The sequence below is a fragment of the Salvelinus fontinalis genome, chromosome 15 (genome assembly GCF_029448725.1).
Source record: "Salvelinus fontinalis isolate EN_2023a chromosome 15, ASM2944872v1, whole genome shotgun sequence".
NCBI classification, from domain to species: domain Eukaryota; kingdom Metazoa; phylum Chordata; class Actinopteri; order Salmoniformes; family Salmonidae; genus Salvelinus; species Salvelinus fontinalis.
In genome coordinates, this window is record NC_074679.1 from 2121762 (window position 1) to 2137339 (window position 15578).

The 15578-nt window shown below is 46.2% G+C and overlaps 1 protein-coding gene across 1 annotated transcript in view; it reads left to right on the forward strand.

Moving 5' to 3' along the window:
* LOC129811259 (vam6/Vps39-like protein) overlaps positions 1–15578 on the forward strand; it is a 186789-nt gene that overhangs the window by 79384 nt on the left and 91827 nt on the right. The window contains exons 19-21 of the mRNA XM_055862425.1: positions 406–508; positions 9651–9696; positions 10517–10666. Of these exons, the coding sequence (XP_055718400.1) occupies positions 406–508; positions 9651–9696; positions 10517–10666 (299 nt within the window). The remainder of the gene's footprint in view (positions 1–405; positions 509–9650; positions 9697–10516; positions 10667–15578) is intronic.

Genomic DNA, 15578 nt, shown 5'->3' on the forward strand with positions numbered 1-15578 from the left:
TAGTGATCGTATGCAGTCCTTTTTGTGACTTCTTAAGTTGAAAGCACTGATTTTGTAATTCGCTCCGGATAAGGGAGTTTGTTTAGTATTCTAGCCTGGTTCCAGATCTGTTTGTGCTGTCTTGCCAACTCCTATAGCTCATGGCTATATGCTAGCCTCCGTGACCGTGTGCTCACCATGCCACTCGGTTGAAGATAACAAAGGTTATTAAGACAAGAGGATTGTGATATCCCAGAGGTCTTTGCGTGAATGAGGAACAATTCTTAACAATGGGACTAGCGATGCTAGTTACCAACGACGCTGGTAACTAGCATTTCCAAGCGTCTGCATGGAAGCGTCTGCATGGAAACCTAACTAGTCTTTAGCCTTTGTATCTTCAACCTAGCCATGCCATTTGTCTGTCAGGTCTTCTGGAGGAGCGGGCCCTGCTGCTGGGTCGGATGGGGAAACATGAACAGGCCCTCTTCATCTACGTACACGTCCTGAAGGACACACACATGGCCAAGGAGTGAGTAGTACTACACACACACACACACACACACACACACACACACATTTAAAATTAAAATTATATAAAAAATAACCTTTATTTAACCAGGTAGGTTAGTTGAGAACAAGTTCTCATTTCCAACTGCGACCTGGCCAAGATAAAGCAAAGCAGTGTGACACAAACAACACAGAGTTACACATGGAATAAAACAAACATACAGTCAATAATACAATAGAAAAATCTGTATACAGTGTGTGCAAATGAAGTAGGGAGGTAAGGTAATAAATAGGCCAATAGTGGTGAAGTAATTACAATTTATCAATTTACACTGGAGTGATAGATGTGCAGATGAGGATGTGCAAGTAGAGATACTGGTGTGCAAAAGAGCAGGAAAATAAAAGACACACAAACCCAGATAGTTAGCTGTCAAATGTCTAGCCTCTATTTCCCTCTGAAGTCTACTGAGACTCTGTGCCGGCAGGAAAAAATAGCTTTTTTCATTAGACACCAAACATGGTGACTTCCTGAGGGCTGAGGGCTGGGGGCTGAGGGCTGGGGGCTGGGGGCTGAGGGCTGGAGGCTGGGGGCTGGAGGCTGGGGGCTGAGGGCTGAGGGCTGAGGGCTGAGGGCTGGGGGCTGAGGGCTGGGGGCTGAGGGCTGAGGGCTGGGGGCTGAGGGCTGGGGGCTGAGGGCTGGGGGCTGGGGACGGGGGGCTGTGGGGTTGGAGGCTGAGGGCTGAGGGCTGGGGGCTGAGGGCTGGGGGACGGGGGCCTGTGGGCCTGGGGGCTGAGGGCTGGGGCCGGGGGGGCTGGGGGCTGAGGCCGGGGGGGCTGAGGCCGGGGGGGCTGAGGGCTGAGGGCTGGGGCCTGGGGGAGGGATGTAGAAGACTTGCATCACATAACACCAGATAATCCTGGGACCGTTGAACACTATATTACATGTTCAGCAGAGGATCTGAACTACTTTGTTTTTCTATTATGAATAAGAATAGGCTTTCTTATTTTCCAGTATTTGTTTACATGATTTTATTGTTTTGTAAGACAAAAAAAATATACAATTGTACAAAAAAATACCAAAACAACTAAAGATATGACTGATTTAAACTCTTTTAGTCTTCAGACATTTATCTTTATCTCTGATTTAAACCCTTTTAGTCTTCAGACATTTATCTTTATCTCTGATTTAAACCCTTTTTGTCTTCAGACATTTATCTTTATCTCTGATTTAAACCCTTTTAGTTTTCAGACATTTATCTTTATCTCTGATTTAAACCCTTTTAGTTTTCAGACATTTATCTTTATCTCTGATTTAAACCCTTTTAGTTTTCAGACATTTATCTTTATCTCTGATTTAAACCCTTTTAGTCCTCAGACATTTATCTTTACATATTTGTATCCCTTAACGTATGTCTATCTTCATTAATAGTTATTATAAGCTTTACATATTTAGTTATAACACTGTTTTGAGACAAACCATGTTTCGCTTCCTACTGAGATTTTCATCAGTACCTTCCTACTGAGATCTTCATCAGTACCTTCCTACTGGGATCTTCATCAGTACCTTCCTACTGGGATCTTCATCAGTACCTTCCTACTGAGATCTTCATCAGTACCTTCCTACTGAGATCTTCATCAGTACCTTCCTACTGGGATCTTCATCAGTACCTTCCTACTGGGATCTTCATCAGTACCTTCCTACTGGGATCTTCATCAGTACCTTCCTACTGGGATCTTCATCAGTACCTTCCTACTGGGATCTTCATCAGTAACTTCCTACTGAGATCTTCATCAGTACCTTCCTACTGAGATCTTCATCAGTACCTTCCTACTGAGATCTTCATCAGTAACTTCCTACTGGGATCTTCATCAGTACCTTCCTACTGGGATCTTCATCAGTACCTTCCTACTGAGATCTTCATCAGTACCTTCCTACTGAGATCCTTCCTACTGAGATTTTCATCAGTACCTTCCTACTGGGATCTTCATCAGTACCTTCCTACTGAGATCTTCATCAGTACCTTCCTACTGGGATCTTCATCAGTACCTTCCTACTGGGATCTTCATCAGTACCTTCCTACTGGGATCTTCATCAGTACCTTCCTACTGGGATCTTCATCAGTACCTTCCTACTGGGATCTTCATCAGTAACTTCCTACTGAGATCTTCATCAGTACCTTCTTACTGAGATCTTCATCAGTACCTTTTATCTGTTCTATCTCAATAAACACTGGGCCCACATTCAAGTTAAGGACTAGGGTTTAATGCCAGGGAGCCGTGTTTCCGGGATATCCTGCCCAAACCCACTCCCTTTTCCAGGAATGAATAATTACGAGAAACCGGCCAATTGTAATACATTATTTCTATGAGCGGCGTGACTTGAAATGGAACTGTTCAATTATATGCCGTGTCTAAATCTGTCTTCATACGGCCTTCTCTGCTAATGGTCAATACTCAGGGTGTACGTGGTTGTAGCCTACCGTATTTACTCAGGGTGTACGTGGTAGCCAACCGTATTTACTCAGGGTGTACGTGGTTGTAGCCTACCGTATTTACTCAGGGTGTACGTGGTAGCCAACCGTATTTACTCAGGGTGTACGCGGTTGTAGCCTACCGTATTTACTCAGGGTGTACGTGGTTGTAGCCTACCGTATTTACTCAGGGTGTACGTGGTTGTAGCCTACCGTATTTACTCAGGGTGTACGTGGTTGTAGACTACCGTATTTACTCAGGGTGTACGTGGTTGTAGCCTACCGTATTTACTCAGGGTGTACGTGGTTGTAGCCTACCGTATTTACTCAGGGTGTACGTGGTAGCCAACCGTATTTACTCAGGGTGTACGTGGTTGTAGCCTACCGTATTTACTCAGGGTGTACGTGGTTGTTGCCTACCGTATTTACTCAGGGTGTACGTGGTTGTAGCCTACCGTATTTACTCAGGGTGTACGTGGTAGCCAACCGTATTTACTCAGGGTGTACGTGGTTGTTGCCTACCGTATTTACTCAGGGTGTACGTGGTTGTAGCCTACCGTATTTACTCAGGGTGTACGGGGTTGTAGCCTACCGTATTTACTCAGGGTGTACGTGGTTGTAGCCTACCGTATTTACTCAGGGTGTACGTGGTTGTAGCCTACCGTATTTACTCAGGGTGTACGTGGTTGTTGCCTACCGTATTTACTCAGGGTGTACGTGGTTGTAGCCTACCGTATTTACTCAGGGTGTACGGGGTTGTAGCCTACCGTATTTACTCAGGGTGTACGTGGTTGTAGACTACCGTATTTACTCAGGGTGTACGTGGTTGTAGCTTACCGTATTTACTCAGGGTGTACGTGGTTGTAGCCTACCGTATTTACTCAGGGTGTACGTGGTTGTAGTCTACCGTATTTACTCAGGGTGTGTGTTGTAGCCTACCGTATTTACTCAGGGTGTACGTTGTCGTTGCCTACCGTATTTAATCAGGGTGTACGTTGTCATTGCCTACCGTATTTACTCAGGGTGTACGTGGTTGTAGCCTACCGTATTTACTCAGGGTGTACGTGGTAGCCAACCGTATTTACTCAGGGTGTACGTGGTTGTAGCCTACCGTATTTACTCAGGGTGTACGTGGTTTGTAGCCTACCGTATTTACTCAGGGTGTACGTGGTTGTAGCCTACCGTATTTACTCAGGGTGTACGTGGTTGTTGCCTACCGTATTTACTCAGGGTGTACGTGGTTGTAGCCTACCGTATTTACTCGGGGTGTACGTGGTTGTAGCCTACCGTATTTACTCAGGGTGTACGTGGTTGTAGCCTACCGTATTTACTCAGGGTGTACGTGGTTGTAGCCTACCGTATTTACTCAGGGTGTACGTGGTTTGTAGCCTACCGTATTTACTCAGGGTGTACGTGGTTGTAACCTACCGTATTTACTCAGGGTGTACGTGGTTGTAGCCTACCGTATTTACTCAGGGTGTACGTGGTTGTAGCCTACCGTATTTACTCAGGGTGTACGTGATCAAATATGTTAATATGAAAAATGTATTGGCGAATGAATTTCCAGGTAGACTACAGAGTTTTATTTCCTGACGAGTTTCGCGCCCTAGTTGCCAGGCGATCTCGCTCATTCCACCCACACTGGCACTCAGCCAGGCAGGTACAGCACTGACTGATTAGGTGCTGCCAAACGTCACATCGATGGCTAAAATTACTGTTTCTATGTCTTTTAGTTTTCCACGTGGACCAATTTATCAGTGTTTTCTGAAAAGCCAAGGATTGTTACCGAGGGTTGTGTGTTTTAGGGAGTGATATTGCTTCTTGTAGAATACGTTTCATTTTCTTCCATATTGTTATAGTGTTCTAAACTAGGAAGGTGTTAACGTTCTTAGCTTTATCTTTTGAAAACAGACAATAATATATTATGGGGATGAGCATGCGCCCATTGTTCGTCTTTACTGTGTTTAACTAGATGTCGCAAGTAAAAGCCGTGGGTTGTGAGGTTGATACAATTCCATGTCAGGGAGTTTAAACCCACCCTCGGACTCAGGGAGTTTAAAACCACCCTCGGACTCAGGGAGTTTAAAACCACCCTCGGACTCAGGGAGTTTAAAACCACCCTCGGACTCAGGGAGTTTAAACCACCCTCGGACTCAGGGAGTTTAAAACCACCCTCGGACTCGGGGAGTTAAAAACCACCCTCGGACTCAGGGAGTTTAAAACCACCCTCGGACTCGGGGAGTTAAAAACCACCCTCGGTCTCAGGGAGTTTAAAACCACCCTCGGACTCAGGGAGTTTAAACCTGGGATTTCTGCTTATTCCCTCCCGATTCTGAAAAACTTGTGCATTTTGGGGAAGTACAGGAATTTGACAACCCTATGGATGAGTTAGTGGGATGAGTTAGTGGGACGGCAGCCTGTTGACAACCCTATGGATGAGTTAGTAGGATGAGTTAGTGGGACGGCAGCCTGTTGACAACCCTATGGATGAGTTAGTGGGATGAGTTAGTGGGATGAGTTAGTAGGATGAGTTAGTAGGACAGCAGCCTGTTGTCAACCCTATGGATGAGTTAGTGGGATGAGTTAGTAGGATGAGTTAGTGGGACGGCAGCCTGTTGACAACCCTATGGATGAGTTAGTAGGATGAGTTAGTAGGATGAGTTAGTGGGACGACAGCCTGTTGACAGCCCTATGGATGAGTTAGTAGGATGAGTTAGTGGGACGGCAGCCTGTTGACAGCCCTATGGATGAGTTAGTAGGATGAGTTAGTGGGACGACAGCCTGTTGACAACCCTATGGATGAGTTAGTAGGATGAGTTAGTGGGATGAGTTAGTAGGATGAGTTAGTGGGACGACAGCCTGTTGACAACCCTATGGATGAGTTAGTAGGATGAGTTAGTGGGACGACAACCTGTTGACAACCCTATGGATGAGTTAGTAGGATGAGTTAGTGGGACGACAGCCTGTTGACAACCCTATGGATGAGTTAGTAGGATGAGTTAGTGGGACGGCAGCCTGTTGACAACCCTATGGATGAGTTAGTAGGATGAGTTAGTGGGACGACAGCCTGTTGACAACCCTATGGATGAGTTAGTGGGACGGCAACCTGTTGACAACCCTATGGATGAGTTAGTAGGATGAGTTAGTGGGACGGCAGCCTGTTGACAACCCTATGGATGAGTTAGTAGGATGAGTTAGTGGGATGAGTTAGTGGGATGAGTTAGTGGGACGGCAGCCTGTTGACAACCCTATGGATGAGTTAGTAGGATGAGTTAGTGGGACGACAGCCTGTTGACAACCCTATGGATGAGTTAGTGGGATGAGTTAGTGGGATGAGTTAGTGGGATGAGTTAGTAGGATGAGTTAGTAGGATGAGTTAGTGGGACGGCAGCCTGTTGACAGCCCTATGGATGAGTTAGTAGGACGGCAACCTGTTGACAACCCTATGGATGAGTTAGTAGGATGAGTTAGTGGGACGACAGCCTGTTGACAACCCTATGGATGAGTTAGTAGGATGAGTTAGTGGGACGACAGCCTGTTGACAACCCTATGGATGAGTTAGTGGGACGGCAACCTGTTGACAACCCTATGGATGAGTTAGTAGGATGAGTTAGTGGGACGACAGCCTGTTGACAGCCCTATGGATGAGTTAGTGGGACGACAGCCTGTTGACAACCCTATGGATGAGTTAGTAGGATGGCAGCCTGTTGACAACCCTATGGATGAGTTAGTGGGACGGCAGCCTGTTGACAGCCCTATGGATGAGTTAGTAGGATGAGTTAGTGGGACGGCAACCTGTTGACAGCCCTATGGATGAGTTAGTAGGATGAGTTAGTGGGACGGCAGCCTGTTGACAACCCTATGGATGAGTTAGTGGGATGAGTTAGTGGGATGAGTTAGTGGGACGGCAGCCTGTTGACAACCCTATGGATGAGTTAGTAGGATGAGTTAGTGGGACGACAGCCTGTTGACAACCCTATGGATGAGTTAGTGGGACGGCAGCCTGTTGACAGCCCTATGGATGAGTTAGTAGGATGAGTTAGTGGGACGACAGCCTGTTGACAACCCTATGGATGAGTTAGTGGGACGGCAGCCTGTTGACAGCCCTATGGATGAGTTAGTGGGATGAGTTAGTGGGACGGCAGCCTGTTGACAACCCTATGGATGAGTTAGTGGGATGAGTTAGTAGGATGAGTTAGTGGGACGGCAGCCTGTTGACAACCCTATGGATGAGTTAGTAGGATGAGTTAGTGGGATGAGTTAGTAGGATGAGTTAGTAGGATGAGTTAGTGGGATGAGTTAGTAGGATGAGTTAGTGGGATGAGTTAGTGGGACGGCAGCCTGTTGACAACCCTATGGATGAGTTAGTAGGATGAGTTAGTGGGACGGCAGCCTGTTGACAACCCTATGGATGAGTTAGTGGGATGAGTTAGTGGGATGAGTTAGTGGGATGAGTTAGTAGGATGAGTTAGTAGGATGAGTTAGTGGGATGAGTTAGTAGGATGAGTTAGTGGGATGAGTTAGTGGGACGGCAGCCTGTTGACAACCCTATGGATGAGTTAGTGGGATGAGTTAGTGGGACGACAGCCTGTTGACAACCCTATGGATGAGTTAGTGGGATGAGTTAGTGGGACGACAGCCTGTTGACAACCCTATGGATGAGTTAGTAGGATGAGTTAGTAGGACAGCAGCCTGTTGACAACCCTATGGATGAGTTAGTAGGATGAGTTAGTGGGACGACAGCCTGTTGACAACCCTATGGATGAGTTAGTGGGAGAAACAACCCACCAGCCAGAAACAATAACATGCTGATTAAAAAAAACTATTTCCAAATAGGAAATGTATATGTTGATAATGATATGATAATGCCACTGTGTGTTTCTCTCCAGGCGGTGTCTTAGCTGATGTTACTGTCAGTTATAATAATGCCACTGTGTGTTTCTCTCCAGGCGGTGTCTTAGCTGATGTTACTGTCAGTTATAATAATGCCACTGTGTGTTTCTCTCCAGGCGGTGTCTTAGCTGATGTTACTGTCAGTTATAATAATGCCACTTTGTGTTTCTCTCCAGGCGGTGTCTTAGCTGATGTTATTGTCAGTTATAATAATGCCACTGTGTGTTTCTCTCCAGGCGGTGTCTTAGCTGATGTTACTGTCAGTTATAATAATGCCACTTTGTGTTTCTCTCCAGGCGGTGTCTTAGCTGATGTTACTGTCAGTTATAATAATGCCACTGTGTGTTTCTCTCCAGGCGGTGTCTTAGCTGATGTTACTGTCAGTTATAATAATGCCACTTTGTGTTTCTCTCCAGGCGGTGTCTTAGCTGATGTTATTGTCAGTTATAATAATGCCACTGTGTGTTTCTCTCCAGGCGGTGTCTTAGCTGATGTTATTGTCAGTTATAATAATGCCACTTTGTGTTTCTCTCCAGGCGGTGTCTTAGCTGATGTTACTGTCAGTTATAATAATGCCACTGTGTGTTTCTCTCCAGGCGGTGTCTTAGCTGATGTTACTGTCAGTTATAATAATGCCACTGTGTGTTTCTCTCCAGGCGGTGTCTTAGCTGATGTTACTGTCAGTTATAATAATGCCACTGTGTGTTTCTCTCCAGGCGGTGTCTTAGCTGATGTTACTGTCAGTTATAATAATGCCACTTTGTGTTTCTCTCCAGGCGGTGTCTTAGCTGATGTTATTGTCAGTTATAATAATGCCACTGTGTGTTTCTCTCCAGGCGGTGTCTTAGCTGATGTTACTGTCAGTTATAATAATGCCACTTTGTGTTTCTCTCCAGGCGGTGTCTTAGCTGATGTTACTGTCAGTTATAATAATGCCACTGTGTGTTTCTCTCCAGGCGGTGTCTTAGCTGATGTTACTGTCAGTTATAATAATGCCACTTTGTGTTTCTCTCCAGGCGGTGTCTTAGCTGATGTTATTGTCAGTTATAATAATGCCACTGTGTGTTTCTCTCCAGGCGGTGTCTTAGCTGATGTTATTGTCAGTTATAATAATGCCACTTTGTGTTTCTCTCCAGGCGGTGTCTTAGCTGATGTTACTGTCAGTTATAATAATGCCACTGTGTGTTTCTCTCCAGGCGGTGTCTTAGCTGATGTTACTGTCAGTTATAATAATGCCACTGTGTGTTTCTCTCCAGGCGGTGTCTTAGCTGATGTTATTGTCAGTTATATTAATGCCACTGTGTGTTTCTCTCCAGGCGGTGTCTTAGCTGATGTTATTGTCAGTTATAATAATGCCACTTTGTGTTTCTCTCCAGGCGGTGTCTTAGCTGATGTTACTGTCAGTTATAATAATGCCACTTTGTGTTTCTCTCCAGGCGGTGTCTTAGCTGATATTATTGTCAGTTATAATAATGCCACTGTGTGTTTCTCTCCAGGCGGTGTCTTAGCTGATGTTATTGTCAGTTATAATAATGCCACTTTGTGTTTCTCTCCAGGCGGTGTCTTAGCTGATGTTACTGTCAGTTATAATAATGCCACTTTGTGTTTCTCTCCAGACGGTGTCTTAGCTGATGTTACTGTCAGTTATAATAATGCCACTTTGTGTTTCTCTCCAGGCGGTGTCTTAGCTGATGTTATTGTCAGTTATAATAATGCCACTTTGTGTTTCTCTCCAGGCGGTGTCTTAGCTGATGTTATTGTCAGTTATAATAATGCCACTTTGTGTTTCTCTCCCTTCAGGTACTGTCACCGGCATTATGACAAAGACACAGACAGAAACAAAGATGTGAGTATCTCCCTCTGATTGACACGTGTTGAACTGGTACAGCTAGTCAGTACTACATGCAACTCAGGTGTACCTGTCTCTTAACCCCATGTTGTTATACAGGTGTACCTGTCTCTTAACCCCATGTTGTCATGTTGTTATACAGGTGTACCTGTCTCTTAACCCCATGTTGTTATACAGGTGTACCTGTCTCTTAACCCCATGTTGTCATGTTGTTATACAGGTGTACCTGTCTCTTAACCCCATGTTGTTATACAGGTGTACCTGTCTCTTAACCCCATGTTGTCATGTTGTTATACAGGTGTACCTGTCTCTTAACCCCATGTTGTTATACAGGTGTGCCTGTCTCTTAACCCCATGTTGTTATACAGGTGTGCCTGTCTCTTAACCCCATGTTGTTATACAGGTGTACCTGTCTCTTAACCCCATGTTGTTATACAGGTGTGCCTGTCTCTTAACCCCATGTTGTTATACAGGTGTACCTGTCTCTTAACCCCATGTTGTCATGTTGTTATACAGGTGTACCTGTCTCTTAACCCCATGTTGTCATGTTGTTATACAGGTGTACCTGTCTCTTAACCCCATGTTGTCATGTTGTTATACAGGTGTACCTGTCTCTTAACCCCATGTTGTCATGTTGTTATACAGGTGTACCTGTCTCTTAACCCCATGTTGTCATGTTGTTATACAGGTGTACCTGTCTCTTAACCCCATGTTGTCATGTTGTTATACAGGTGTACCTGTCTCTTAACCCCATGTTGTCATGTTGTTATACAGGTGTACCTGTCTCTTAACCCCATGTTGTCATGTTGTTATACAGGTGTACCTGTCTCTGCTGCGCATGTATTTGTCCCCTCCTGATGTCCACTGCCTTGGACCAATCAAAATGGAGCTGTCGGAGCCACAGGCCAATCTAAAGGCTGCTCTACACGTGCTGGAGCTGCACCACAGCAAGCTGAATACCGCTAAGGTAGACTGCACCACAACACAGCTGAATACCACTAAGGTAGACTGCACCACAGCAAGCTGAATACCACTAAGGTAGACTGCACCACAACACTCTGAATACCACTAAGGTAGACTGCACCACAGCTGAATAACACTAAGGTAGACTGCACCACAACACAGCTGAATACCACTAAGGTAGACTGCACCACAACACTCTGAATACCACTAAGGTAGACTGCACCACAGCTGAATAACACTAAGGTAGACTGCACCACAACACAGCTGAATACCACTAAGGTAGACTGCACCACAGCTGAATACCACTAAGGTAGACTGCACCACAGCTGAATACCACTAAGGTAGACTGCACCACAACACAGCTGAATACCACTAAGGTAGACTGCACCACAGCTGAATACCACTAAGGTAGACTGCACCACAGCACTCTGAATACTACTAAGGTAGACTGCACCACAGCTGAATACCACTAAGGTAGACTGCACCACAGCACTCTGAATACCACTAAGGTAGACTGCACCACAACACTCTGAATACCACTAAGGTAGACTGCACCACAGCTGAATACCACTAAGGTAGACTGCACCACAGCACAGCTGAATACCACTAAGGTAGACTGCACCACAACACTCTGAATACCACTAAGGTAGACTGCACCACAACACAGCTGAATACCACTAAGGTAGACTGCACCACAACACAGCTGAATACCACTAAGGTAGACTGCACCACAACACAGCTGAATACCACTAAGGTAGACTGCACCACAGCTGAATACCACTAAGGTAGACTGCACCACAGCACCCTGAATACCACTAAGGTAGACTGCACCACAGCACAGCTGAATACCACTAAGGTAGACTGCACCACAACACAGCTGAATACCACTAAGGTAGACTGCACCACAACACAGCTGAATACCACTAAGGTAGACTGCACCACATCACCCTGAATACCACTAAGGTAGACTGCACCACAGCACAGCTGAATACCACTAAGGTAGACTGCACCACAGCACGCTGAATACCGCTAAGGTAGACTGCACCACAGCACAGCTGAATACCACTAAGGTAGACTGCACCACAGCTGAATTCCACTAAGGTAGACTGCACCACAACACAGCTGAATACCACTAAGGTAGACTGCACCACAGCACGCTGAATACCACTAAGGTAGACTGCACCACAACACACTGAATACCACTAAGGTAGACTGCACCACAACACACTGAATACCACTAAGGTAGACTGCACCACAGCTGAATACCACTAAGGTAGACTGCACCACAGCTGAATACCACTAAGGTAGACTGCACCACAACACATCTGAATACCACTAAGGTAGACTGCACCACAGCTGAATACCACTAAGGTAGACTGCACCACAACACTCTGAATACCACTAAGGTAGACTGCACCACAACACCCTGAATACCACTAAGGTAGACTGCACCACAACACCCTGAATACCACTAAGGTAGACTGCACCACAACACGCTGAATACCACTAAGGTAGACTGCACCACAACACGCTGAATACCACTAAGGTAGACTGCACCACAACACTCTGAATACCACTAAGGTAGACTGCACCACAACACTCTGAATACCACTAAGGTAGACTGCACCACAGCACAGCTGAATACCACTAAGGTAGACTGCACCACAGCACAGCTGAATACCACTAAGGTAGACTGCACCACAACACAGCTGAATACCACTAAGGTAGACTGCACCACAGCACAGCTGAATACCACTAAGGTAGACTGCACCACAGCACAGCTGAATACCACTAAGGTAGACTGCACCACAGCACGCTGAATACCACTAAGGTAGACTGCACCACAGCACGCTGAATACCACTAAGGTAGACTGCACCACAACACACTGAATACCACTAAGGTAGACTGCACCACAACAAGCTGAATACCACTAAGGTAGACTGCACCACAGCTGAATACCACTAAGGTAGACTGCACCACAACACTCTGAATACCACTAAGGTAGACTGCACCACAGCACAGCTGAATACCACTAAGGTAGACTGCACCACAGCATGCTGAATACCACTAAGGTAGACTGCACCACAACACAGCTGAATACCACTAAGGTAGACTGCACCACAACACAGCTGAATACCACTAAGGTAGACTGCACCACAACACAGCTGAATACCACTAAGGTAGACTGCACCACAGCTGAATACCACTAAGGTAGACTGCACCACAGCACAGCTGAATACCACTAAGGTAGACTGCACCACAGCAAGCTGAATACCACTAAGGTAGACTGCACCACAGCACAGCTGAATACCACTAAGGTAGACTGCACCACAGCACAGCTGAATACCACTAAGGTAGACTGCACCACAACACAGCTGAATACCACTAAGGTAGACTGCACCACAACAAGCTGAATACCACTAAGGTAGACTGCACCACAGCTGAATACCACTAAGGTAGACTGCACCACAGCATGCTGAATACCACTAAGGTAGACTGCACCACAACACAGCTGAATACCACTAAGGTAGACTGCACCACAACACAGCTGAATACCACTAAGGTAGACTGCACCACAACACAGCTGAATACCACTAAGGTAGACTGCACCACAACTGAATACCACTAAGGTAGACTGCACCACAACACCCTGAATACCACTAAGGTAGACTGCACCACAGCACAGCTGAATACCACTAAGGTAGACTGCACCACAGCACAGCTGAATACCACTAAGGTAGACTGCACCACAGCACGCTGAATACCACTAAGGTAGACTGCACCACAACACTCTGAATACCACTAAGGTAGACTGCACCACAGCTGAATACCACTAAGGTAGACTGCACCACAACACGCTGAATACCACTAAGGTAGACTGCACCACAGCTGAATACCACTAAGGTAGACTGCACCACAACACTCTGAATACCACTAAGGTAGACTGCACCACAGCACGCTGAATACCACTAAGGTAGACTGCACCACAACACTCTGAATACCACTAAGGTAGACTGCACCACAGCTGAATACCACTAAGGTAGACTGCACCACAACACGCTGAATACCACTAAGGTAGACTGCACCACAACACGCTGAATACCACTAAGGTAGACTGCACCACAGCTGAATACCACTAAGGTAGACTGCACCACAGCACGCTGAATACCACTAAGGTAGGCTGCACCACAGCTGAATACCACTAAGGTAGACTGCACCACAACACTCTGAATACCACTAAGGTAGACTGCACCACAACACAGCTGAATACCACTAAGGTAGACTGCACCACAACACGCTGAATACCACTAAGGTAGACTGCACCACAGCACGCTGAATACCACTAAGGTAGACTGCACCACAGCACGCTGAATACCACTAAGGTAGACTGCACCACAACACGCTGAATACCACTAAGGTAGACTGCACCACAGCTGAATACCACTAAGGTAGATTGCACCACAACACGCTGAATACCACTAAGGTAGACTGCACCACAACACGCTGAATACCACTAAGGTAGACTGCACCACAACACGCTGAATACCACTAAGGTAGACTGCACCACAACACCCTGAATACCACTAAGGTAGACTGCACCACAGCTGAATACCACTAAGGTAGACTGCACCACAACACTCTGAATACCACTAAGGTAGACTGCACCACAGCACGCTGAATACCACTAAGGTAGACTGCACCACAACACGCTGAATACTACTAAGGTAGACTGCACCACAACACTCTGAATACCACTAAGGTAGACTGCACCACAGCACTCTGAATACCACTAAGGTAGACTGCACCACAACACTCTGAATACCACTAAGGTAGACTGCACCACAGCTGAATACCACTAAGGTAGACTGCACCACAGCTGAATACCACTAAGGTAGACTGCACCACAACACTCTGAATACCACTAAGGTAGACTGCACCACAACACTCTGAATACCACTAAGGTAGACTGCACCACAGCTGAATACCACTAAGGTAGACTGCACCACAACACTCTGAATACCACTAAGGTAGACTGCACCACAGCACGCTGAATACCACTAAGGTAGACTGCACCACAACACTCTGAATACCACTAAGGTAGACTGCACCACAGCTGAATACCACTAAGGTAGACTGCACCACAACACGCTGAATACCACTAAGGTAGACTGCACCACAACACGCTGAATACCACTAAGGTAGACTGCACCACAGCTGAATACCACTAAGGTAGACTGCACCACAGCACGCTGAATACCACTAAGGTAGGCTGCACCACAGCTGAATACCACTAAGGTAGACTGCACCACAACACTCTGAATACCACTAAGGTAGACTGCACCACAACACTCTGAATGCCACTAAGGTAGACTGCACCACAGCACAACACAGCTGAATACCACTAAGGTAGACTGCACCACAGCTGAATACCACTAAGGTAGACTGCACCACAACACAGCTGAATACCACTAAGGTAGACTGCACCACAACACGCTGAATACTACTAAGGTAGACTGCACCACAACACGCTGAATACTACTAAGGTAGACTGCACCACAACACTCTGAATACCACTAAGGTAGACTGCACCACAACACTCTGAATACCACTAAGGTATACTGCACCACAGCACGCTGAATACCACTAAGGTAGACTGCACCACAACACGCTGAATACCACTAAGGTAGACTGCACCACAAGACGCTGAATACCACTAAGGTAGACTGCACCACAGCTGAATACCACTAAGGTAGACTGCACCACAACACTCTGAATACCACTAAGGTAGACTGCACCACAGCTGAATACCACTAAGGTAGACTGCACCACAGCACAGCTGAATACCACTAAGGTAGACTGCACCACAGCAAGCTGAATACCACTAAGGTAGACTGCACCACAGCTGAATACCACT